Source organism: Bombyx mandarina, chromosome 20 (assembly GCF_030267445.1).
Source record: "Bombyx mandarina strain Sakado chromosome 20, ASM3026744v2".
NCBI classification, from domain to species: domain Eukaryota; kingdom Metazoa; phylum Arthropoda; class Insecta; order Lepidoptera; family Bombycidae; genus Bombyx; species Bombyx mandarina.
Genome location: NC_143226.1, coordinates 8651008 through 8676928, shown reverse-complemented (window position 1 = coordinate 8676928; position 25921 = coordinate 8651008). Strand labels below are relative to the sequence as shown.

The window sequence follows — 25921 nt, the reverse complement described above, 5'->3', positions numbered from 1 at the left end:
AAAAATCATCATAAAAAAAACTGACTGACACGGGTAAGTCAACTTATAGCCATCAATAAAATGCAGACTTGCAATCCTCACGACCTCCTCGTGCAAACTAGCTGTGTAAGTAGCACCAAAAGTGGTACTGCGACGCTGCACTGGTCTGATGAGGAACTTGTCCCCGAAGTACGCGATGTCCTGCGCTAACAGTCTGTCACGTGTGATCGTGCCGTGAGTGTCCGTGAGCACTACTGTTAAAAGTCTCTGTGTTGGTCTCATTAGTAATGTTATTTTATTTAGAAGAAGTTCGAGCACATTGTGCATAAAGAAAGTTAATTTGATTATAAAATGAGGGAGATTTTTGTGAAACATTTTGAAATTTTCTATAGTGTTTAAATATGTAACTATTTTAGTCTAAAATATGCAGGAAACTTTCTAATTGAGACATTTCTATAAACAAGCCTTTTTTCCAACAAAAATTTTTCTAGTTTAGAATACATTTTTTCATTTCATTGCATAGATGGTTGAACGAGCTTACGGTCCATTTGATATTAAGTAGCTACTGGTGTCCATAAATATCATAGGGTGAATATCGCCACTTATTTTTTACTGGTGGTAGGACCTCTTGTGAGTCTGCACGGGTAGGTACCACCAAACCGCCTATTTCTGCCGTGATGCAGTAATGCGTTTCGGTTTGAAGGGTGGAGCAGCCGTTGTAACTATACTGAGACCTTAGAACTCATGTCTCAAGGTGGTTTACGTTGTAGATGTCTATGGGCTCCAGTAACTACTTAACACCAGGTGTGCTGTGAGCTCGTCCACCCATCTAAGCAATAAAGAAAAAAAAATGCGGTTGCGCCCTAATTTTGTTCCCTAGTCCGTGTTCGAAGTGTAATTACGGCGTGCAATTAAAGAAAGCCGACTATTTCGAATTAACTATGAGTTAAATGCTAATTATTCTCAATACAATTCAAGATCATATTGTGATTAGGCGTTCAATTAGCGGAGAGCTGAGCAGTAAACCGGCGTCGACCGTTACTTCGGCTCCGGTGAAGCGAGGACCGCCGCCCCACCACCTCCCACCTCCCTCCAGGGACCACCTCATACTTCAGTAATTCCCAAGTTGTAAATGTCTATAGGCTCCAGTAACCACATAACACCAGGTAGGCTGTGAGCTCGTCCACCCATCTAAGCAATAAAAAAATTAAATAAAAAAAAACACAAATAATTTTTTAAACAATAATAAAATTTAAATTTCAACAGCCACGAACTCGATATAGATTTCGAAGTTTAAAAAAAAACAGTATTTACGAGTTCCTGTCGCCGACGCACAAGTACATACTTAATTAGAAAGTTACGCTGCTTTTACTTCACCGATACTCAGTGTTTATGAGCGCGCTCTGCCCCACGCCGCCGCGGCGCCGGCCGGTACCCTATAAAACCTTCGTAATTTAATGTACTTCTGACGCTTCATGTTTTCCTGGTACTCAATTTAAATACGTTAGCATCAAGCATAGGTGCAAGCGCATTGTACCAGATACCTCCCCGGAGACTTCCCTGACGGTCAACAGTAACTACACAAAGCTTGAACTCAGTTGTACAAACGGACGCTCAATTGTAATTTTGAACATATTTTAGAAAATTTCGATTGCGTTGTACTGATCCACTGAAACCGATCAGCGTAGTGTACTGGACGCCACGCGCCACCACACGCCGCCACCACGCCACCACACGCCGCCACCACGCCACCACACGCCACACGCTGCGATACTATCGTATTCAGATTCACACTCAAATGTAAAGTTCATTAAAACGTTGAATGTGTTCGCAATGACCAGTATATAGCAGTGGCGGCACAATAAAATCATATTGCTGCTATAAAAAATAACGTGATAGCTGGTGGATAATTGGTGAAATATGAGTACCGTAATAAAAAGCGCAAGAACCACACCTCCTCCCCTCCGAGCCCCAGACCGCGGCGCCCAGCCCCCCCCCCCCCCCCCCCCCCCCCCCCTGGGCGCTGCGGTCTGGAACGGTCATAACTAGCTCCAGTACTAGTTCCGGACAGCTTCTTCCGGACATCCTTTTACAATATTTGAGTGAGCATGTATACATTAAAAGTAGACCCACATTGAATTAATAACAAAGGTACAAGGCTAGAAGCTGTTCCCTCTGTAGGCGCCGCGCCGTGCAGTATTAGCTGCAGGGGTGCCGCGTGCGGGTCGCGGTCTGCGTCGTGCTGTAGAATGCCTCTAAGATCAAAACGGAATTTGATTTGTATTTCACCCGCCTTGATGTAATTTGCACAGAGCGGTCCGAGGGCCGCAATGTGTCACTCTCATTAGCAGCCGTGCCGAGGTGAGCGCGTCAGTGACATGTAACGGCATCATTATTTAGTGTATCTGCAACGTCACCGCGTAACTAAACAAGGACGTATTGAGCTCAGTAGTGCTCGATCAATCGTTGTCACTGCACTGACAAAACAACATTTCTACCTAATGAATTAATGAATGGACTCGTTAATATTTAAATTGATCTTAATCGCACTAATTTGACACACTTCTCGAGGCGTCAAATGTATGACCGCAAAAACGCAGCATCGGACTCGCTCGGCGCCGCTCGGAACCGCTCGGAGCCGCTCCGAGTCATCTTCGCACAAAAAAGTTCCGTTAGCGACTAAACAAATCTTATTCAATATATTACGATCGAATCGCGACAAATTGTTTTACAATGAGATGTTTTTGTCGATCGTTCTGTTTTTGGTTTACATTTGGGGTTAATGGTTCTCGTCCGCGGTGCAGATTAATGTTTTTGTGATGAAGCCGGGAGGGCCGTGGGAAATGTTCGCTTAATTGTTTTACGAATACTAGAAATGGTTTGTAATTTTCTGCGTATTATTGACGATTAATTGGAGATAAATTAACGATAAATTGATTGTTATGATGCTGTAGTCGTTCTCGAAGTTTACAAAGTGCCCCAGTATGCTCGTAGGGTCGCTCTGCACTTGCATCTGCAGACGTGCGCTATGGCGGGTCACGCGGGTCCCGCGACATTGACTCAAGGTCGATTTAGTGCGACGGAGCCAGTTCCTGGACTTGATAGTTCCCTGGTTTCGCAGAGCACTTAATGATGCTAGTTCGTGCAACGTTTTATATCCAATAGACGCATACGAGCGATAGGCGGCGACGCTCACGTGGATACAGTTTCATCAGATACCCTGTTAATGTATTAGGCGAGCAAGGACCACTACTGAACATTAAGCCTCTGCAAAGGATTACTTTAAAAACTTACAAGCGAAAGCAGCACTTGAATCTTGCAATAAATTGAGCATTACCGCGTAACACCGATGTTAATATTTCCCGATTGTCGACGTTCTTCAGAATTTATTGTTTGGTGAAACCCCCGTCAGATTGATTCAGTGAGGAGGTTAGAGGTTCCGTGGGCCGTTCGCACACAATGCTAAATGTGTCTTTGTTTAGTGAACGCTCTGTGGTCTTGCCCGTAAACACACATATCGGAGAAGGGTCGTGTCACCGTCCCACTGACCCCCTGACCCACTGGGAGCACTCAGTGAGCAGCCGCCGCGCTGAGACGGCATTCCACTCACACTTACTGTCCTTTACATCACGTTTAAATGTTAGTCGATGTAGTCCATTTTGTGTAAATGTAATTACATACGCTTCTTACTTGCCGTGGACTGGAGTAAAATATATTGATTGAGCAGATGATGATCGCCTATTCGTACACAGGGCGACCCCTCCCAACCTGCTCGACTTACTGCTGGTCCTGTCTAGTCCTTCAACCGTTCTAGTATGATCAACGTTCTCTGCATTCGTTATCGTTCCGTCATTACTTACTAAGGTGTTCGCTCATATTACACCCAACACGAATGTTGTGGGAAGGAAGCGAATAACCAAACGTTGCCGATATTACAAGTTGTCCCCGCGTGCCGGGCGGCGCTGGGCTGTGGGTGCCAGACTGATCCACTCTCAATCCTGCGACTATTTTATATATTATATAAATATATATAATATATAAAATAGTCGATATAATTATTATTTCTGTTTCCTATATTATTGTGGTGGGGTACAAAAACATGCATAAGGGTACAGAGTCTGTCTCTGTACAGAGATAACACAGAGAGACTCCTATAATACGTGCTATAACTACGAAACGAAATACAAGGGGTATTTATTAATGTACATAGCTCTCATATAGTTTCACTTTACAATGTCTTCACATGATCGTCGCTCTCCGTCGCGCAGTGAGTCCGGTGCGGCCACTGGACTACTCGAATGGACACAGTTTATTTATTAAACTTTAAAGATTAAATTGATGCCTGGGAGTACGTTATATTGTCGTATACTGAATGCTCCCCCGGCACACGTAGTTGCGAGAAAATCCTAGTTTGGGGCCGTTTATGAATGAATGAATATTCATGTTTTAATTTTATTATTATTATTTTTTCCTGCCTGTTCGCCTGTAGCCTCCAGAGGCTATTCTGGCTTCACCCGGTGTGTAGGCATCAGAATTGCAACTATTGTATTGTTGTTGTATTGTAATCGTATTGTTACAGATCGCGCAACATGTGCCGCAGGAAGTGAGCGAGGACAACAGTGCGAGACTAGTTCTGTTGCGATACTCACAGAAGACTCACTTGCTAGACCGTTACCAGCGTCGCCGCACCATGGAGTCCGGGACCTACCTCCTCGCCGCTGCTGCCCTCCTTGTCCTCGGTGAGTTCAGTTCAGTGCTGCTCAACAAATGACGTGCGACCGCGTGAACTTACAGTTCCTTCACTTATTCGCATCACGTGTCACGGTGAGGACAAACCCTTTACCAATTAACGAGAATATTTACTAAAGTGCCGTTTTGCTTCAGCGGCCTAAACTAATCAATAAACAGCTGCACTTGCATTCGACATTGGTTATTAGGAGTATTTTGTTAGTTTTGTTGTTTGAGGCGGCGCGGCGCAGCGCGATCGCCAGCTAACTGTACATAATTACCAATAATTAGTGGCGGCGCGGCGTTGCGTTGATCGGCATTCGGCGCGCACAACAATGTGGGTTAACCGAATCACATATAGTCATTCCGGCGCGAAGAGCCCAGCCACGCGGGTGTGATGCGTCCTCTAGTGCATTAGTCATCCATCTTCCCATAGTCTTCTTTCCAAGATTTCAATTAAATTTAGTCGTATTTCCGTGCGTTCTAAGCATTGTCCGTAGATCTTGTAAGTTGTATGATACTAAGTTCTCCAATGCTGACATCTTTTGTTTATGATAGAAATGTATTTTTCGAATATTTTTAAAATGAGTTAGGCCCGATCATATGTATATACACTCAACTGTATACACATAAAAGAGAGGTGGATGTACACATTTGCCTATCGTTTTCCTTTTTTTTGTAAACCTAAATTTATATTATTATTTTTTTATTCTATTTCTACTTATATGTGATTTTGATGGTGGAAACTTGTTCGGTTTTTGTTTTAGCTATTTTTTAAAATGCTTTATGTTGGTTTTGTACTATTGATTTCCCCAATAAATAAATGAATAAATAAAATAAGTTACACGCTGCGTTGTAGCCTCAGTTTTACTCTTAAGCATACATAAATATATATAGAGACCGTTCGTAAAATGTCATAAACGGGGCAGTGACTCAATGTGACGTATGTACCTACATATGTGACGATAGCGGCTAGGACTAGCTGACGATATCGCGACTAGATGCGGGATAGCGCACAAACAGAGCCGCAGTGATGTGCAGCGCGGCACGTGCGCGGCGCCACTGCTCGAGCGACACACGTGCTACTTGTGTATCGCGAGCACGTGCCCGTGTACAGGGAGTGCTTCGATTAGTAGAGTGTGTAATGTGCGCGCCATCGTGGGAGGTTCCACAGTAGTAGCTAGACACTGCTAGTTGTGACGACGCACCTCCGACAGACTCACCGCCCATGAAGGGCTTGCCGAAGTAACAAATATCATATTGAGTCCTAGTCAATTTAATTAATCAATATCTTATTATAATATTATTATTATTATAACGGGACTGTCGCACAGTGGGTCGATTCTATGATTTTAGTGACTTAGGGACCAACTTTGTTTTTTTATAAAATTTTTTATGTAGATAGATAGAGCTCGTTAATCTCAATAATAATTGTTTTGGGCAAAAATTACAAAAACTTTATAGTTTGGTCAGAAAAATGTGTTTTGTGATTTTTTTGTATGGAGCGGGTCACATTAATTTAAATTCCTGCTAAGTACCGCGAGGTCCCGTTTTGAAACTTTATTTTCCTTATACCTTGTCTAGTCTACTATCATTTGATGCTATGAACATGTGCATAAAGTTGCAACTCTGCCAAATAAATGGATCGAAAAAATTTAATAAATACATAGAATAAAAACCTTTATATTTTTTTTCGTAAGTGCTTTTAGGTTAAATTTGATATGGATTAGTAAGTAAGAGCACGTAATAATACCCATAATTACATAATACCTAACAACAATACATTTAGTAGGTCTCTAATTATGCAATATCTCTAAATATTATATATTTTGTTTCACCTTTCGATCTTTGGGTCAGAAAAAGAAGATTTTGTAAAATATCCTCATTAGTCGACGTTCTACTTCTCATTATTGAATAACAACTCTCTGTATATTTCCGAAAATCTTTATTGCGAGCTTCCGCTGCCTCTTCCGAGAGTTTACCTATACGAATGGCACCAAAGTTCTTCATTATTGTATATCACTGCCATGTGCCAACAATTTATGGATACTGGAAGGGATATATAATACCAGGCATATAAATTAACATACAATACTGCAGTATATCTAAAAAATTCGGAAAAATTGGAAACGCGCTCTCCAGATGCAACAGAGTGAAGAATCACGTGAAACCTCTATTAAATCTTTACGTATTCCTTTATGCGGGCTGTTTCTTCTGCATCCCTGAAAAATCTTCTGGCAGTATTGCCATCATTGGTTGTTCTTACTCCTTGCTTGACAACATCTATAAGTAAACCGCATTCCTTTTTAAACGCTTGCTGTATAGCACTTTTTCTGGTTGTTATTTTTTCTTTGTCATCGCCCCTTGCAACTCCATTTCTTGAAGTCCAAACGTTAAGACGTAAACAAAAAAAGTGTCATTTAAAAAATTATCTCACAGGAAACTACATACGATGAAAAAATTGTGAAGTAATAAAATTATATTTACCGATATGAAGTAAGCACTCCATGCATCTTATCCAGGCATGTAAAGATGGCATTCCACACTGGAATATTTCTTCATTGTTTTCTCTTTGATAAGCAAGTCACTCCAAAAAACTGACGGTTTTGCTTTGCAAATATCACAGACAGCAGAAAATGTTTCTGACAAATATGAGGTTATTTTGCCGTCTATCATCATCATGTGCAATTGATGCTTAACTTCAACTTGTTTGATTTTTGATGGCTGAAGTCTTTCTATTTCTTCTGTTATGCTAGCTTTTATAATTGTCACTGTTGACTGCGTTTCTTTTGTAAATTTAAACATTATTGGACGGCAATAAAAAGTTGATGAGGGTAGGTCGTTTTCCCAAACAATTATTCCATCAAATTTCTGAAGCCTTATAGGAACTAGACTGACCATGAAAATAGTTGAATCATCAAACTCTGTTTCAGTTTTTTGTTTATAATTACTTTGACCTGGGGCTCTATCAAAGCCTATTTGCTTATAAGCAGTAGCTCTCTTGCAGACTCCAAATCTGAAGTAATCACATCTAAAAGCCTATATAGCGCCAATTTTAGTAATGCTTGCATTTTAATAGCAGCTCCTTCTTCAGTAATAATTACCTCGTCTTTCCCTGGATAACATTTGGTCTTTTCTTGCTTAATTTTATATTAAGAAGGGTATAAATCAGACCCATTTTCACTTGCTGCTTCTCTTAGGTTTATATACTGCCACTTCATTTAAGTGAAACCAATATTGCCTCATCGGGAGAATATGGACTACTTTTCACTTTACTTGTAATTAAATACTCCTTAACTTTTTCTAGATCTTCAGGGTGATTTGACAAGTGGTTCATAATTTCTCCTACATCTTCATTTCTAGTGTTTCTCAAACTAGCAATTGTAGTAGCTTTCATTTCATCCGGGGATAACGAAAGCGATTGGTAAATTTGTTCAATGCGTCTTCGTTTTTGCCTGAATCCCAGTTCTTCAAAAGGTTTTCGAGGTGCAAAAATAGATGTCGAGGCTTCTGTAGTACATTTGAGAGTGGTACATTTTCAACATCTTCAGTATTAGAAATCTCGAGCCTTTCATGTGCAGTGTTGATAGTTTCAGGTATCATTCCTTCGGGCCAGTTTATTGCAAATTCTAACCAATCATATTTTTTTCTTATAAACTGTGCTAACATGCGACTACTTCGTTTCCATATTGCACTTATATTTGAACAAAATTGCGTACAGAATTTTTGGAGCTCAACATTTTTCTCTTCGGTCACGTTTATTTGATTTTGTAGGAATTGAAAGAGTTTTTTATTATCAGACAGCGACTGTAGTTGCTCTCTTAAAATCATAATTCTAAATTGTTAACAAAATTATCAATTATAACGGAAACAGCAAGATCACAACGACAATCACGAGATGTTAGTAGTAGTACGAATAAACGAACACTAGTTAGTATATAATAAACATGGTCACTTTATACTTCCAGAGACAAACAAATGTTTACTATATTTTCTACTACCCAGTAATGGCTGCTTAACTAATTATCCTCATTAAATAATGTTAACTATCCTAATAATTAGAGAGATTGCTTAATTAGAGACCTACTAAATGTATTGTTGTTAGGTATTATGTAATTATGGGTATCATTACGTGCTTTTACTTACTAATCCATATCAAATTTAACTTAAAAACACTTACGAAAAAAAATATAAAGGTTTTTATTCTTTGTATTTATTAATTTTTTTCGATCCATTTATTTGGCAGAGTTGCAACTTTATGCACGTGTTCATAGCATCAAATGATAGTAGACTAGACAAGGTATAAGGAAAATAAAGTTTCAAAGCGGGACCTCGCGGTACTTAGCAGGAATTTAATTTAATGTGACCCGCTCCATACAAAAAAATCACAAAGCACATTTTTCTGACCAAACTATAAAGTTTTTGTAATTTTTGCCCAAAACAATTATTATTGAGATTAACGAGCTCTATCTATCTACATAAAAAAAATTATAAAAAAACAAAGTTGGTCCCTAAGTCACTAAAATCACAGTATCGACCCACTGTGTGTCGCCGCCATCTTAAATGTAATTGAGTTATTTGCTATAAAAATTGGATTGGTTAGTGGTGACCCGTTTTGGCCACTCATGCCACGTAGCAGCCTTGCGCTCTGTCTCAAGGAGTCGAACAGAGAGGACGGAGGCTGACAGCATGAAACAGACGTGTGAAATACACGGCTTCGGGTTGGGCACGAGTGTCGGCGTACTTACTGTATCTAGCTCATCTTACCTCGAGTGTCTGTTGGTATCGAGCCGCACTAGGCCGGGGCGCAGCGCGGGCGCGTGCAGTGTGCAACCTAAAAACTATTCTTAAATAATAAAATAAATAAGAACTAACTCATCCTGTATACAGCCTCACCGTTAAGTATTCGCCAAAAAACAAGATCAGTATAAGGCGGGGGACGCGTCGCTATGTGCCGCCCCCCGCGCGCCGCACCCCGCCGCTCTCCCCGCGCTCCTCCACACACTCTACCTATCTGTACCCGGATTGCAAAGCGAGTACTTCAGGTGATGGGTCCGCCACGTGCCACCAGCGCCCAGAGACAAATATTTATTTTAACCGAAGCTAAATGTACCGAGGACGTTCTCACCGCCGCGCTGAGCCCAGCTGTGCCGCGGACAGATGTTCATACAGCTATTTCATTTCCGACAATTTTATTCGTCGATAATTTAGTATCGTGATTTTCAAAGTATTCATAAGTGCTGTTTATTTGTATTTATTCTATAGGTCCAGAGTAAATTTACATAGTTTATCATACAGTGATGTCAAATTAATAAATGACTTTAAAAGTTATTTTACACTTCCAAATCACGGTATATTGTTAAAAAAATATCATTTCACATGTAGGAGTTTATTTTTTGTTACTGGCCGCTTGGACGCCTAATTAGAAACATTTAAAAAAACCATCCATTATAAATACGCAAGGAGTATAGTCAAGCACGGTGGCGGCAACATTTAGGTTTGGGGGTGTTTTTCTGGACGTGGAGATGGAACCGTTTGGAAGGTTGAAGGTACAATGGATCAATGGCAATACAAAAATATCTTAGAGCACACAATGATTCCCTACTGGGCCGATCATTTGGCTGTAACCTGGATCTTTTAGCATGACAATGATCCTTAACACACGGCTAATGGCGTCAAATGTTTCCTTAGCGAACAGCTTAGGTATATCCGTTTTAGACTGGCAAATAGTCCGGATTTAAGCTCGATAGAAAATCTCATGTATATTGTTAAAAAGAAAGTCTCAAACAAAACTACAATATGAAGCATTTGTGAAATCATGGAATTCAATCCCCCTAGAAAAATATATGAAATTGATTGAATCAATGGCACGTCGTTGCAGTGCTGCTATTGAAAATAAGGGATACTCCACTAAATAATATATTAATTACTAGCTGACCCAGCAGACTTCGTAGTGCCTCAATCGATAAATAAAAGACCTAAACTTTTTTATAAAATAAACTTAAAACAAACAAAAGGAATCCGCCCGACGGGGGACACATCAAAGGAAGAACAAAATTGTTATTTTTATTAATTCCGAGCATTTTCATATTTATTTAACTTTTAAACCTTCTCTGGACTTCCACAAATAATTCAAGACCAAAATTAGCCAAATCGGTCCAGCCGTTCTCGAGTTTTAGCGAGAATAACGAACAGCAATTCATTTCTATACATATAGATAACTATTGGTAGGCTGTAGATAGTAGCTATTTCATAAATAACAATAATAATTACTAATACTTAAAAAGATATTATTTTTTATACTTTTTTGTCGTTTTTTCTAATTAGTAGACCATTATTGTTCATAGTTTAAAACTGATTTAAATGTTTGTCCCTAATGTAATGTTGAAACTGCACTTGTGTAGTGGGATTTATATTGTTTTTCTATTAATGATAAATCTTTGAACATATTGTTGCACCGTTGGCATTATATGGTTACAGCCATGTTGTTAAGTTAGGTACGTCAATCAATAATAAACACACGTCAAGCCACCGTGCGCGATCGGACGGTGCAGATGAGCTGCTGACAATGACGCCGCCCTGGTACGGCAACCGCTGGTTTGGTGTGGTCAAAGCTCCCCGAAATCGCAGAAAGCTCTATTTCCGAGTACTTAATATTGAAAATTGAAAGTTTTCTGTTCGTTGCATCGGTCTACAAGCACGATATAAAAACAGTTTTCATGTGTTAACACGATATAAAATGTTCACTTCAACTTATTGTCTCCGCAGTGTCTTGCCGCACGAACCTTGAACTTAGAACTCCCTCGACATCGCCTATTGAGTTCTAAAAGTTTTCACTGATCAAAAGTGAAATGAGCTGTTAGTACTGAGCTCACGTCGAGTGAGCATCGAAAGTTAGAGCGCCATGGCTGTTCGTCGACCATGGACGTACATACATACATACAGATCAGACGCCTCGCACTCCGCCGGTCAATAAATTGATGGGTTTCACTTTTACTTCATTGTAATTTAAATCTATTTGCCTTTCGTCTGTTAGAGTCAAGTCATTTTGTGATGGAGTGCAAGTCTCATTTCATTATTAGAGATCATAAGATCTAAAAAAAAGGGGTTAAAAGAAACAATATTATGAAATTGGTCCTTTTGTTAACACAATACTACAAGTGTTTTTTGAACTCATTATCACTGCATAATTCATACAGTACCACAATACAGTATCACATATTTATTATACATCCCACACAACAATGGAGCTCGCATAAAGCTCAATAAGCTTTATCAAATAGTACCAAGAACTCATAAGATTGAAGAAACCACCTGCCACCACGTGTCGTACTTTGTGTACGTTTCTATAAGAGCTAATAGAAAAAACAAATAAACATCTAATCCCACTGGGTCGAGCCTGTCTCGTGTGAGCCACGTGACTAGTTAGCACACGACACACAGGTTTGAGTACTGTGCAAGTCCAGACGAGTGAGAGCTACACATCGCGATCGTTTGATGTAGGAGTCGGGCGCCGGCCGACGACCCGCGGCTGCCTGCTGCATAATGAAAGCGCGACATTTGAATTTAGCGCCGCTCGTGTCCATGTACCGCGCCCACCGGGCACACCGGGCCACACCGGACCACACCGGACCCGCTGTGCGCAGGGATAGCGCGCAACAACCCGTTACACGATATCACAGAAATTGATAGTGGTGGCTGTCCTGTACTTCAGAGTGGAACGCACGGCTGCAGTAGGACGACCGACTTCCTTGATCAGATACGGCCTTGTTTAATTCATTTAAATATGGTAGTGGTCAGGCATAAAGGGTCTTCCTGGGGCCTGCGGTTTACTCCCAACATCTGCAGACCGTCCAATCCCACATACTCCGTGCGCCCCCTAGGTGCGGACACCTCGTATGAGGTTCGGCCCCCTACCTGAAAGACCAAACATGTATGAGGATACAATTTTACTGCCAGTGAAGACGCTTAACCAGACGGGCGGTGAGCTCGTCTAGCAACCAACTCTTGTGAAGGGAGCGAAGTGAGTACAATCCATAGGATTGCGGGCGGTGCACTAGTGCGCCGTGGTCCGCACCTAGCCCCCTCGGTCCTCGAGTGCAGCGCCGAGCCGGACCGGACCAGTTTCGGGCGACCGACCGACCGCACAAAGCTACCTGCGCTATATCACGTCGTTCTATCGGTGTCGTTGTATTTTATTTTATTTGTAGACCGAGTTTATGTCCGAAGCTCCACAGAAGCTTCTCAGTTATTCAATAACAATAAAACAGAATGCACTGAGGCCAATGAAGATTCTTAAGATATTAAGGGTTAAAGTGTGAAATTGCCGATTTGTACTGAAAAATTGATTGCAGTTCCTGTAGAGTTAAAACAGTTTCTCGTGCTGTATGAGGCCTCGCGTTATCATGGAGCAATAATGATGTAGACACCTGTTGTTATTACTTTATCAGATTGGAGAAAGCTATAGTGAATAACACCATGAGACCATCAAACAGTTACCGTTACCTTTTTATTGGTAAGCTTTGCTTTAGGACACTGCTGCGGCGTTTGACCTGGGGTCAGCCACTGCATTTTTCGCTTACGGTTATCGTAAAGAATCTACTTTTCATCACATGTCACAATTCGATCCAATATTCCTTCATTTCTGTATCGATTCAACACGGCAACACAAGTTTCAAAACGCGTTTCTTTCTACAGATCAGTAAAATCATGAGGCACCCATTTTTTCATTTTTTTTTTATTTTATTGATTTGAATCAAGTGAGTCAATATTGTTGGTAAGGTAACGTTAAACCATGCCACTAATTCCTGGATAGTTTGGCTCGGATCGGCTTCCGCCATCTCTTTCAATTCCTTGCCATTCACATATGTGGGCGGTCTTCCACGTGGTTCGTTCTTCAAATCAAAATTTCCATCACGAAAGTGTTTAAACCAAACTCGCACGGTGCGTTCATTAGCGGTCCCCTCTCCAAACGCAACATGGATATTGCGAGCTGTTTCTGCAGCGTCAGTTCCGCGTCGGAACTCGTATTCAAAATAAAATTGAATTTTCAAAGTGGCCATCTTTCTTGTCTAAAATGAATAAAAAAAACAACTGAAAATCGATAATAGAATGTTGCACGTTTTTTAAAAGAAGAACCTCATAGGTACCATTTGAAAAAAATTTCACTCAAAAATCGCAAACTATGAAGGTTCTATGTCAATTCGAAGTACCATTACAATAGAACGGCAATTTTATACCATAACCCCTATTATTAATGTACAAACTAACATACTGCTCTAACAAATGTTTTGTGTTTTGGAAGAAACGCTAAATATTCCGTATAACATTATTTCTTGCAAGACTGGGAGTATAAGACCAATCCTACGGAGTATCCCTGCCACCTTCCGCGATGATTGTAATCCTTAGGGATGACATCTCGCATAGTGTTTATTATCAGAGTAATTAAAGAGATAAAGCCAAGTTTGCACGTAATATTTCAAGAGTCCTCAACGAAGACAAGCAGCACTTCCCGCGCGGCTAGAGACTGGTGCTTTACAACGTACATGCTGTGCTTCCCGTGGAGCACAGCTTCCATCGCTGGGTCGGCGCTCGCGAATACCAGCTCTAGGTACCAATATAGAAAAGGGCCGTTGGTTTTGGCGATAATCTCGTTCTCTCGGAGCGTTCAGAAGATCTTAGATAAAGAATAATATATGAACTTATTATGTTTCGAAGGAGTTGAACATCTGACAGTATCAGTACACAGATTAAGTAATGGAATGCTTTGTGCAACAAAGAGCTCCCGTGACCGCCAATAGGGATGTGACCTCATTCTTTTGTGACTCCAAGGGCAGTGGGGTGACTGCGTTATGAATGCAATGAATACGTGCTCTATTCCGTGTGTCGACTGCCGAGACTACGGCGCGGCGGCGATGCACGTCCAGTGAACTCCTTCTGAACTACGATCAGCTGATATTTTATCTAAAACTTTGTAGCGCAAACTTTCTTAAGTTATCCATAAGATAGACCGGAGAGTTCTTTATTTAAGATTAATAATTAAACTAATGTTTTGTGTTGGGAGTGTCTGTGCAGGCACACAATTTGCAATGTACTACACAGTTACAGCTGGTAAGAATGCAAAAAGGTACGGTCCGGACCTGGCGATTCGTTCATCACAACAAATTTTGATGCCATAAGTACGGCACATTCGGTATCATAATTGTCTACCCAATTTCACGAGAAAAAGTGTTTTTCGTATTTATGGTATTTTAATCATACTTTATTTAGTTTTATTTAATAGCGTGATGATATTTTGTAGGCAGTATATCATCCGATTGCTGCAAAAATATTGGGACTTTTGAACGACAAACTGCGACAATTAGGTTTGACCGCGCAGAGTCCGTTCTCCACGTTACTACTCTAACATTACCAAAACAAATATGAAGTAAACAAAACGGGTGAGAATCTGAGGGTGCGAGGCCAGATAGGTTGTGGATGTATTAACATATCTCAACAGAACCACATATTTTGTGTTGATCAGTTCTGGGCATTTCTTTTTTCTCTATATTCTTGGGTTGAGTTTCATTAGCTATTGGCAGCAAAGACGTTGTTGGGCCCTTGAAACTCTGAGACAGGGGAAGGCCAGGCTATGTCGAATCCCAAAACGACCACCGACTAAACTCCACCGATCACTCACTCCCAAGCCACGACCACCACCCGAGACGGGACTCGGGTGAGGGTAGTTAGGTGGCATTTCGCGGTCAACACCTCAACCACACGCGCGACTCGCTCCAAGGGCGCCCAGCCGACGGAACCGTCGAGGAGTCGGTCGACGACCCCACGCCAGTGTCCCGGGATACACCGCGGGGCCAGAACGAACCTGCCGCCCGTTCGGTCATTCAAGCACATCCACTCAGTGTAGTTCCGTGCGTGCCCGGTGCACTAGCATGTTAGTAACATGCCGCGCGGCCTCGACTCCCTCACATCTCCCCATGACCTTTACTGGGGGGAGAATAGTAGAGACCCTACTCGAGGGTATTTTTCTCCGACAGTTAGGCTCATAATGAGATATCCTTTCAATCTCGTCATCACCAGTCATCAACTTACCATCACCAGTTACTGTTATCAATATTTTCAAAAAAAAATCGGCTTCATTACATTTCAATAGAGAATCACGAACTACTTTACGGTTGATGACGTTTCTTTCGTGTGGCACAAACGCCGAACATTTCGGTACATCCAGACTTTCAGAACTGGGCCAAAACAGTTTTGTGGTCAACTCCTAGCTCTTCGTATGTACAAATATGCATATTTTGCTTGTTTGCTTTGACGCTGAGTTAAGAGCATAACTCTTCATTGGATTCACTAATGATCTCATTAGTACTCCGAAGTCGACGACGTTGTTCAAACAGCACTCTATTTATGGCACCTCGGATGTTTGGAAACTTAATATTTGCTTTTAAATTGATAACGTAAATGAATGATTTAATTACGTGGCTGAGTTAAAATATGAGTGTGCAAATAATTGTAGGTCATGTATGAATGATGAAACGATTATTTATTTTTAAATAAAGTTGTTATACGGTACATTCAAGTTATCTAATGTTTCGTGTGCTGTGTACATAGAGATCAGAAGTACTTTAAATATTATGTATTTTAACAGATCGAGGTGTTCGCAATCGCTAAGTATGTGAAGGTTGCAGGCTGTCGGCGTCAGTATACTCGCCTCAAAGTTTCAACAATATTGGATACGAGTCCCGAAAATGTTAAGTATATATTGTATCTTCTTTCTGTGCAGCGCCGACGAGCGAGGCAGCTCGCGACGCGTCGTGTCCTCGCATCTGCGGGCCGGCGCTGCAGGGGGAGCCCGTCTGCGCCACCGACGGGTACATCTACCCCTCGCTCTGCGAAATGAGGAAGAAGACTTGCGGGAAAGGTATGCGCCCATCTACGGCGGACTCTGTAACCGGCCGACCTCCCTCGTAGTGCCACCAGCAACTGCTCGTGGAACAAACAGCACTGCTAACGTCACCACGGACAGATTCACTCTCATATCTCATTGTATTTCTAATATTATGAATTGACATAAGTCTTACCTGGATTAAATTTGAAGAATTGCATTACCAACTATGTCGAATAACATAATTGAAGTTCATAAGTAATATAATATACGATTTTGAAAAGTGAGCAATTGATGAATACATTCCAGGAGTGCGGCTAGCCCCGGACCAGGGCTCATGTTCCCGCGCGCAGGGCTCCAAGTGTGACCACCGCTGCACGTCGGAGCGGGACCCGGTCTGCGGGACCAACGGACGGACCTACCTCAACCGCTGCATGCTGCAGGTCGAGATCTGCAGGTACTGATCGTCGTATTCCCACCCTCGTTCACCGACCTCATCACACAAGTGAGTGTCACGTCGAGCGGACGCGCGCCATCAACCACCATCACCGACGAGAACTATCAACTATTGTTTACGTAGCCACTAGGAGCACATAGCAACGCCCATACAGTACATGGAATAACAAGATGGAACAATAAGATGCCAAACTTTGATTTCATTTATGTCTGGTTGCGTGGACTACGCGTCCGTGTGGCAAGACGCCAGAATCAGTCGCATTGTTTGTTTATTATATGAACATCATCACACTGTGCGTGCACTGGCAGAGGTATCCATTTATATTATAATACGTGCCACTGAGATGCAGTTTTCAAGTGTTTCGTTAAAGTTAGCTAAATCCGTTATTCCGACACAGGCTCGGCATAGGTCTGTCTCACCTGGGCGCCTGCAACAACATCAGCGCGCACCGCGAGAACTGCCCCGTCGACTGCTCGCAGGCCCCGCTCGACGGCCCCATCTGCGGCTCCGACGGCAACGTGTACAAGAGCACGTGCCAGATGAAGCTGCTCACTTGCGGGTCAGTGCTCGGTTCGCCTCCCCTGTAGATGCGCTTACTATGCGCTGTTACTAAGCCAATCGAATGGTTACTTAACGATATTTGTTGATTGTTGTATATTCAGACAAGGAGTGGTCCGCACCAGCAAGAAGCACTGTCAGACGACCCGCCACTGCCGCGAGTCGTGCTGGCGGGCGGCGCGCCCCACCTGCGGCTCGGACGGGAAGCTCTACGCCAACGCGTGTCGCATGAAGGCTACTAATTGCGGGTTCGATGGGCTCTCTAATTTAAGCTGCCTTTAACGGATGTACGCTTGCCTCCGCGGGCGGCGAACGCGACTTGTTGACCGTCGCTCCGGCAATACCCGGGCCATAGACAAGCCACTGCTTGCCTCATTTCAGTAAAGGCTAAGGCTAATGACTTGGTTTTATGCTATTTTTTTATTATTAAAAAAGCCATTAACGCACAAAACGTTTGAATTTCATTTCCAGCAAGCACGTGTTCGAAGTACCGATGGCGTTCTGCGTGTCACAAGAGCGCACCTCCGGGGGAGAGTCCTGCTCCACCGACTGCTCCGGAGAGAAAGAGAAACCCGTCTGTGGCTCTGATGAAAACATTTACAGGAACGAATGCGAGATGAAGATGCTAAACTGTGGGTTAGTAGAAAATCAAATCAAAACCGATACACTCTTTGCTGAACTGGTAATACTTGCTGAATATCTAATAACGGGGACGTCTCGCGACTTCCTCCACCGCCATTTGCCCTTACTATTTTTAGCTTATTAAAATTAGCCTTATTTTTCGACTAACCTATCTCCTTCCTACTTTTAACTCGTTATTTGATTGCGGCGTGTTGCGAGGCACCGCAGGTCCGCACGTCAAGTCGGTTGGCGGTTCACGCGGCATCGTGGAACCGTTTAACATCAGTTAGTTGGTGAACTTGAAGCTTAGAGCACTTTAGATGACAATACAAAAAAGAACTCAAGCCAATATGGTTTCATTGCTGATAACGCTCCTTTACTTCTTGTTTCAGGATAAACAACAGGAAGATGGTGAAGAGGGTGGACATGGAAAAGTGCAAGTCCAAAATGAACAAGTGTCTGAAGGTGAAATGTCCGAGCGACGCGGACCCCGTGTGCGGTACCGACGCTATCGTCTACGCCAACTCCTGCCACTTGAAGGTCGCCACTTGCTTGTAAGTGTCGGAGCCTTTAGGAGACTTAGTGCATACATGTCACAGACGCTACCGGTAGCACAACCTGTACAAACCACGTACTTGCGCCGCAATAAGACTTCAGACAATATTATACATATATACACTATCAACATGATTTTTATTTCATTCGTTAGTTTCTATCTTCATCAGGTTATTAATTAAGTAGCGGTGCGAGAGGCTGTATCTATTGTGATGGAACGTAACGAGTTCCAATCCAAATGGTCTGTAATAATGTTTGGTACTGCACACCGTGCAGACGAGGAGTTCAACTGGCTCACTTCGGAAACTGCACGCTTCTGCCGCGCCTGGAGACCGACTGCCCCGACAACTGCGACAACGTGCTGGAGCAGCCCGTCTGCGGATCCGACGGAAACGTCTACAGGTCGATATTATTACATTGTCACTTGCTCATTTCTTCTAAAGAATCATTCATCATTCCTGTCCTTTTCCCAGTCAAATCAAATCAAATCAAATCAAATCAAATCAAATCAAATCAAATCAATCAATTTCACGCAATCCATCCAATTCTTCTTAGGTCTACCTCTTCATCTATATCCTTCCACATTCATAGTTAACATTCTCTTACCCATCTCATTTTCATTTCGTCTCATCACATGTTCATACCATCCCAAGCGCGCACTTCTCAGCTTCTCTGTCACAGGTGCCACTTTCAGACTTCCTCTAACATATTCATTCTATCCATTCTCGTTACTCCACACATCCATCGCAACATTCGCAACTCTGCTGCATGCAATCGCCTTTTATCCGCCACTTTAGTTGTCTCTGTGCATTCTAAAGAATACTTATGTATAAGACAACATTCTAAACCGAGTGTGGCACATGGCACATTGAACTAATAAGGAACGGGTCCAACAAATGCTTTAGGTCTGAGTGCGAGCTGCGGCGGCTGACGTGCGGGCAGCACGTGGTGGCGGTGGCGGCGTCGCACTGCCGCACCACGGCGCTCTGCCACGAGCACTGCCCCGACACGCCCGCCTTCATCTGCGGCTCCGACAACCGCTTCTACAAGAATGAGTGCCTCATGAAGAAGGAGAACTGCGGGTAACAACGCCTTCATTTCGTACACATCGGAAGTATAGCGTACGAGCGCACGTGTGCATTTCGTAACGAGAGCTATCGCCACAGCAAGCACGTGTTCGTGGTGCCGCTGAAGCGCTGCCTGGCGCGGTTCCAGTACGCGGGCTGCGCGCGCGTGTGCCCGCCGGAGTACGACCCGGTCTGCGGGACCGACGACAAGACCTACTCCAACAAGTGCTTCCTCGAAATGGAGAATTGCCGCTCGAGGTAACTAACATCCCTATGTCGCTCTCCTAAAATGTAGATACAACTTTATTTGGCACTTAACATAGTTCTGTGACGTTCTGGGTGCGACCAAAACAAATGCGTTCTCAAATTTCCAGGAGTCTCGTCCAAATGAAGTACCTGGGGACGTGCTCTGAGCCGATCGCGGAGGAGCCCAAGAACTATCTGTATAGGTAGAGCGTGGAGTCGAGACAGTGATGCATTCTTGCTTCAATATTGTAATCGCGTCGTGGGATATTCAGTGCCAACTTTACTTCTTGCTACACTTCTATTTGAAATAACTCGTCTTCCACTTTATAAACTTAGATTTATTATGTAATTATAATTACAAATTTATTTATTAAACTCAGAGACGCCGTAGTCTTGCAAGGCTTTGACGGTATATGTATCTGATAAATAAACTTTAGATTAGTATCACTAATTGTCTGTACGCAAATATGTATGTAATGTTCAACTAGCAAACGTGGTTAAATTAGCAAGTACAAACTATGTATCTGAACACAAAGCGTTGTCGACAACATGGCGGCCGCGTCCCGCAAGCAAGTACCCGCGGAGCGGCGAGCGCGTCATACTCGACGGTGGGTGACGCGGCGGTGGGGACGCGACAGCGGGAGACGCGCTGGCGGACGCGGGCCACTACATGGCAAACTATTTATTGTGTAGATTAAGTTAACTCTTTGTAAATAATTAGCGAATTGTTTCTAAATAATATTTATTTATTTACGTTTTAAGTTTTTTAATGCATTTACGGAAAAGACTCAGGAATTTATTAATTTTAAATTATTACAGTATACTGTCAATCAGACCCCGGTAGTGAAGCGCGGGGCTGGTCGTGCGGTGTCGATTGTGTAGAAGTGAACAATAAAATTGAGTAATAAACATTAAATGTTTTTAATTCCCACCAGACCACCGGTAACTTTACAGGCGGTAGAGAGTGATATGAGACTGCAAAGATTAGTATCGCGGTCCTGGATGTTTCTACCACTATACCACTGTACGTCTATAAGTCGTCGTGGCCTAAAGGAAGTCGTCGTCCGGTGCATTCGTATGTAGCGATGCACCGGTGTTCGAGTCCCGCAGGCGGGTACCAATTTTTCTAATGAAATACCTACTTAACAAATGTTCACGATTGACTTCCACGGTGAAGGAATAACATCGTGTAATAAAAATCAAACCCGCAAAAATTATAATTTGCGTAATCACTGCTGGTAGGAACTCTTGGCAGTCCGCACGGGTAGGTACCACCACCCCGCCTATTTCCGCCGTGAAGCAGTAATGCGTTTCGGTCCGAAGGGTGGGATAGCCGTTGTAACTATACTGAGATCATAGAACTTATATCTCAAGGTGGGTGGCGCATTTACGTTGTAGATGTCTATGGGCCGAAGTAACAACTTAACACTAGGTGGGCTGTAAGCTCGTCCACCCATCTAGGCAATAAAAAAAAACTTGGCACGATTGAGGGAGGGAGGTTTCAAGTGCGAGAGGTGGGATAACGTCCTCGCCGGGGGCTTGGCGCCTCTTCATCGATTTCTGTCTTCTTCTGACTATAATACGAGCGAAACCCCGGGCAAAATTATTATAAAATTAATAATATATTTTTAAAACCCAAATTGAACGAAGTTAATTTAATTATAAAAAGTGAACCATTTATTTTGACCCTATGTGTACGATGCGCAGACGGCCGGGCGGCCCCCCACTATTTTGTCGAGAGCTCACGACTCGTGTTGATTACTATACCTGAACTATCCATAATATTGCATGTTACTGTACTAAGTAATATTGTTTTAGTGGCTTGCGCATTACATATCGTCTCAAAACACTGTTGTTCCAATGCGCATACGCACAGTGAGTTAGGGCACAAAGGGCAGGCTCCAAACGTCTTCTCTGACACCGGAGGCGGACTCTACTTTGTTAAATTATGTTACAATAAAACGCGAGGTTAATTTAGATAGCATTCTATCTTCTTAAAAATATAATAATTACTTACTACAGAATACGATTTAAAAAAAACAAAACCAGTAGATAACATTAAGTATATTTTATTGATAATGTGAATTGCAAATTAATGACTCTGTAAGCCATGTACTCGCATGTCAAAATGGTACAACAAGACGGGGGCCGATTAAATGTGTGAAATTGTAATAAGCACGACTGCCGTACGACACGACGCAGTCTCCGAGTGAAGAATTCTATTGTTAATGTAATAAGCGGCGATGCTCTCCCGGCGAACTATGTACCAGTGTTCCTGTAATTTTCATCATATTCTCTGATTTTTGTTGACATGCCGCATTGATGAGTTCCCTGGGGAATTCGCAGGGTCTGCAGCGTGGAGCCAGCTCATCCACCAGCGCGCGGAGACGACCTTCAAACTGCAGCAGACACGACCAGCTCAACGCCTCGTGGTACTTCAGTATTGCAACTGTATCCGATACACACGGCGTCCATTATAGATATTTGACTCAAGCTACTACGAGTATTGAGTGCGACTATGGACCGCGCCCTAAGTCTTTGGGTGCAAGCCGGGCTGTCTTCCGGTGGCTGCTTGGAAACACACTCTTATAATAAGTGTTGTGTGTATCTTCAAAATCGTCGTGGTGCATGTGTCGCGGCGGCGCGGCGCGGCGGTGCGGCGGCGGCGCGGCGGCGGTGCGGCGGCGGTGCGGCGCGGCGGCGGCGCGGTGTACTGACGTCGAGCGAGCGACTCTACCGGGACTCGGAACCCGCGCCCGAACCATTTTTTTGTAAGATAAATAAATAAGCACGCACTAGCCGCGCTCTCACTAATTATTTCTAAATTGAAAGAATGCGTAATGTGTCATCGTGTAATAAAAATCAATCGGCCGGTAGAGGAAAATGTAACTGCACTACTGTTTTTTTCGCTATCGATTCTCGTGGATGGGTAAGTGAGCTCACGGGCTCAACCTGAGAGAATTTGCTAACACTAGCCGTATCAAGAGCAGTTTTTCGCAGAATCTATCACCGGATCGGAATCGAAACCCACTGAGAAGAACCGGCGAGAAACTCAGTGGGCTGTGTCTATGGGTTAGTTCGCTCGTTGAGCTCTTCGTCGTAATCGACAAGTTCGACGAGGACGGTGACCGGTGACGGTGTAAATACACCGAGAGTGGATCCGGAGGACCCGACAAGACATGTTTCGGGCTACGGCGGCCTTGCGCTGCCCCGCCGCGCCGCCGCGCCGCTTGGGTCCGATAGGTAATTAGCGGCGGACACGATAAGAGGATTATCATGACGCGTTGCTTTTTCAAAGTAGCTTTCTGACATTTATTTTAGATACGTAAGTATCGGGTCTATATTGGGGTCGTCGTGAAGATTAACGTTTTTCACATACTCCGACGGCTATACTGCAAAAACGAGATTGGATGGCCGCGTGAGGGAGCACTACACTTGCGTAGGTCATGACGGGGCGTATGCAAGTTTTGTAGAGTGTTACCTTGTTACGAAGGAACAATTTACTTCGCTTGCAGATCATAACGTAGAGTGTACCGAGTAGGAACGCGGCTCGGTCGCGTACTGACTTAATGTGGGAACCGAGTGTTATCCCTCTGTCATAGGTACTTGGTATAGGTTGGACAAAGATTTTGATAGCGGGAATGGAGTTACCAGGCTGGGTACTGGACGAAATGCTACCAGTGGTGCCGTTAGGGCGACCCCTTTTGAAGAGCATTGTCTATTGCCTCCGGTGACCAACTATTATGTACATGATCTCTCCTTACAAACAAATGTCACTAAATACATTACGTATACCGGTTTAAAGCATTTAACTACAACTAGTCTTACAGCCACGGAACCCAGAACATTACGTGATGTAGTGCACAGCAGTCGACAGCTCGGCTGTGCCCCGGGCATTGCTCATGTCCATGAGCCACGGTGATTGCCTACCAACAAGTGAGCCATTTGCTAGTCAACCTACAAAGAAAAAAAGGAGCATGACCAAGTGCACAACATTCTAGAAGAGAACTCACCGACCAGCACGACGTACGAGAATATCCATTTTAAAACCATTTTGTGCAAATACTCTGCAATTTTGTGATCGATCTGTCACTTTGTAATCAGTGACTCGTAGGTGACAGTTAGTGACAGTTGGTGACACATGACTGGAGCTTAGCAAAGAAGAATTGTTTCGTCGAGTAACGCAACTGTAGGAAGCTAACGTAGAGACGTCACCACTGAGGGTGTTGCGGGGACCCTCTTCAAAATGTCCATCGTGACATACGAGTACTTTTCGCAATTAGCTTGTCAACGGATTCAAATCGCTCAATTCAGAGATCTGTCCCGGAAAATCCTCCACTTCAATTAAAAGTCTAGATCGCCTCTCCTACACTTGGGGTCGCGAAAAACCTGATGACCGATTTCACGAATCGCCCGTATTGTCACCCGCACTGCCACTCTTCCTGCCTGGTGATTAATTAACACAGTAGATTGATAGAATGTCTGGCGGAAGTGCAACCTTCACTCGAACCGTAACAACTCGGCAGGTATCTACGTACATACTGCTACGTTGTAGATGTCTATGGGCTCCAGTAACCACTTAACACCAGGTGGACTGTGAGCTCGACCATCCATCTAAGCAATAAAATAAAACCTGTAACACGCCCATTATTTACTGGGGATAGCACTTAACGTTCATCGGCCGCGGACTCCAGTCACCGTCCTCGTCGAACCCGTCGCTTTCGACGAAGGGCTCGACGCGTGAACTAACCCATAGACACAGCCCACTGAGTTTCTTGCCGGATCTTCTCAATGGGTCGCGATTCTGATCCGGTGATAGATTCTGCAAAGCACTGCTCTTGCTAGGGCCAGTGTTAGCAACTCTCCCGGTTTGAGCCCCGTGAGCTCACCTACACGTTAGGGTGAAGCTGAATAGCCTCTCAAAGCTATCAGCATAAGTAGAAAAAAAGGCGTCTAGTTACGCCACATACGTAGCTATAATATTTATTACCTTACCTCAGGTAAGTAGTTAAAATATCTAGTACCGTTCTATATCGATGTAATAATGTTTGTTTTATTTAAGTACCCAGAGCGACGCGTGTAGAGTGCCATGTGGTATCAGCCACGACCGCACGTCCAACGTCGCAGGCTGCGTCGTCACGTTGTTGCTAATCGTTAAGTAAACTCTCTGAACAAATCATTGTAATCTTCATGTTTATGGTTCGAGAGGAGTGTTGGCTGCTCGCGGCTGGTGCTGCTGTCGCATTGTCGTCATGCTGTATGTCTGCCGACTACTAATGTGGCCCTGGCATCGACTGGGGAGCCGGCTGCGTGCCGCCGACTCCGAGGATTAGGTATCGAACAATCAGATGTAGTGCGACCAACGCGAAGAGTTGACGCGGGTGATCTGCGATTTGTTTACTAGCCTCTACTCGCGGCTTCACCCGCGTAATTTTTTTTTCCCAGTATTATATTGTATATAAGTCCGCTAAGCCAGATTGTGCTTAATTGCCAAGCTATTGCTTTTTTTGACGTGAATCAATAACGAAATCAAGAATTTTATTGTAATAGTAAATCGTCATTTCCTATGATTTTTTTTTTATTACTTAGATGACCCATCCACCTTGAGTATAAGTTCTAAGGTCTCAGTATAATTACAGCGGCTGCCCCACCCTTCAAACCGAAACGCATTATTGCTTCACGGCAGAAATAGGCAGGGTGGTGGTACCTACCCTTGCGGACTCACGAGAGGTCCTACTACCAGTAAAAATGATGGTAGGACCTCTAATATAACCTAAAGTATGATATATTTTTCCGAGATAAAAAGTAACCATTGTCATTCTTCAGCCC

At 43.3% G+C, this 25921-nt stretch overlaps 1 protein-coding gene and 1 long non-coding RNA gene across 2 annotated transcripts in view; one reads left to right on the top strand and one right to left on the bottom strand.

Moving 5' to 3' along the window:
* Positions 1-21008, top strand: part of LOC114251501 (serine protease inhibitor dipetalogastin) — a 32039-nt gene extending 11031 nt beyond the window's left edge. The window contains exons 2-12 of the mRNA XM_028185785.2: positions 4559-4718; positions 16487-16624; positions 16898-17045; positions 17443-17604; positions 17708-17851; positions 18075-18239; positions 18617-18778; positions 19056-19181; positions 19685-19861; positions 19946-20104; positions 20221-21008. Coding sequence (XP_028041586.1) covers positions 4670-4718; positions 16487-16624; positions 16898-17045; positions 17443-17604; positions 17708-17851; positions 18075-18239; positions 18617-18778; positions 19056-19181; positions 19685-19861; positions 19946-20104; positions 20221-20299 — 1509 coding nt within the window. The 5' untranslated portion in view covers positions 4559-4669 and the 3' untranslated portion in view covers positions 20300-21008. The remainder of the gene's footprint in view (positions 1-4558; positions 4719-16486; positions 16625-16897; positions 17046-17442; positions 17605-17707; positions 17852-18074; positions 18240-18616; positions 18779-19055; positions 19182-19684; positions 19862-19945; positions 20105-20220) is intronic.
* LOC149500730 (uncharacterized) lies at positions 6640-9247 on the bottom strand. Its single transcript, XR_016324760.1, has 2 exons — positions 7195-9247; positions 6640-7085 (listed from the first exon to the last, which is right to left on the bottom strand). It is a non-coding gene; the product is annotated as an uncharacterized LOC149500730 (long non-coding RNA).
* Positions 21009-25921: the final 4913 nt, after the last annotated feature.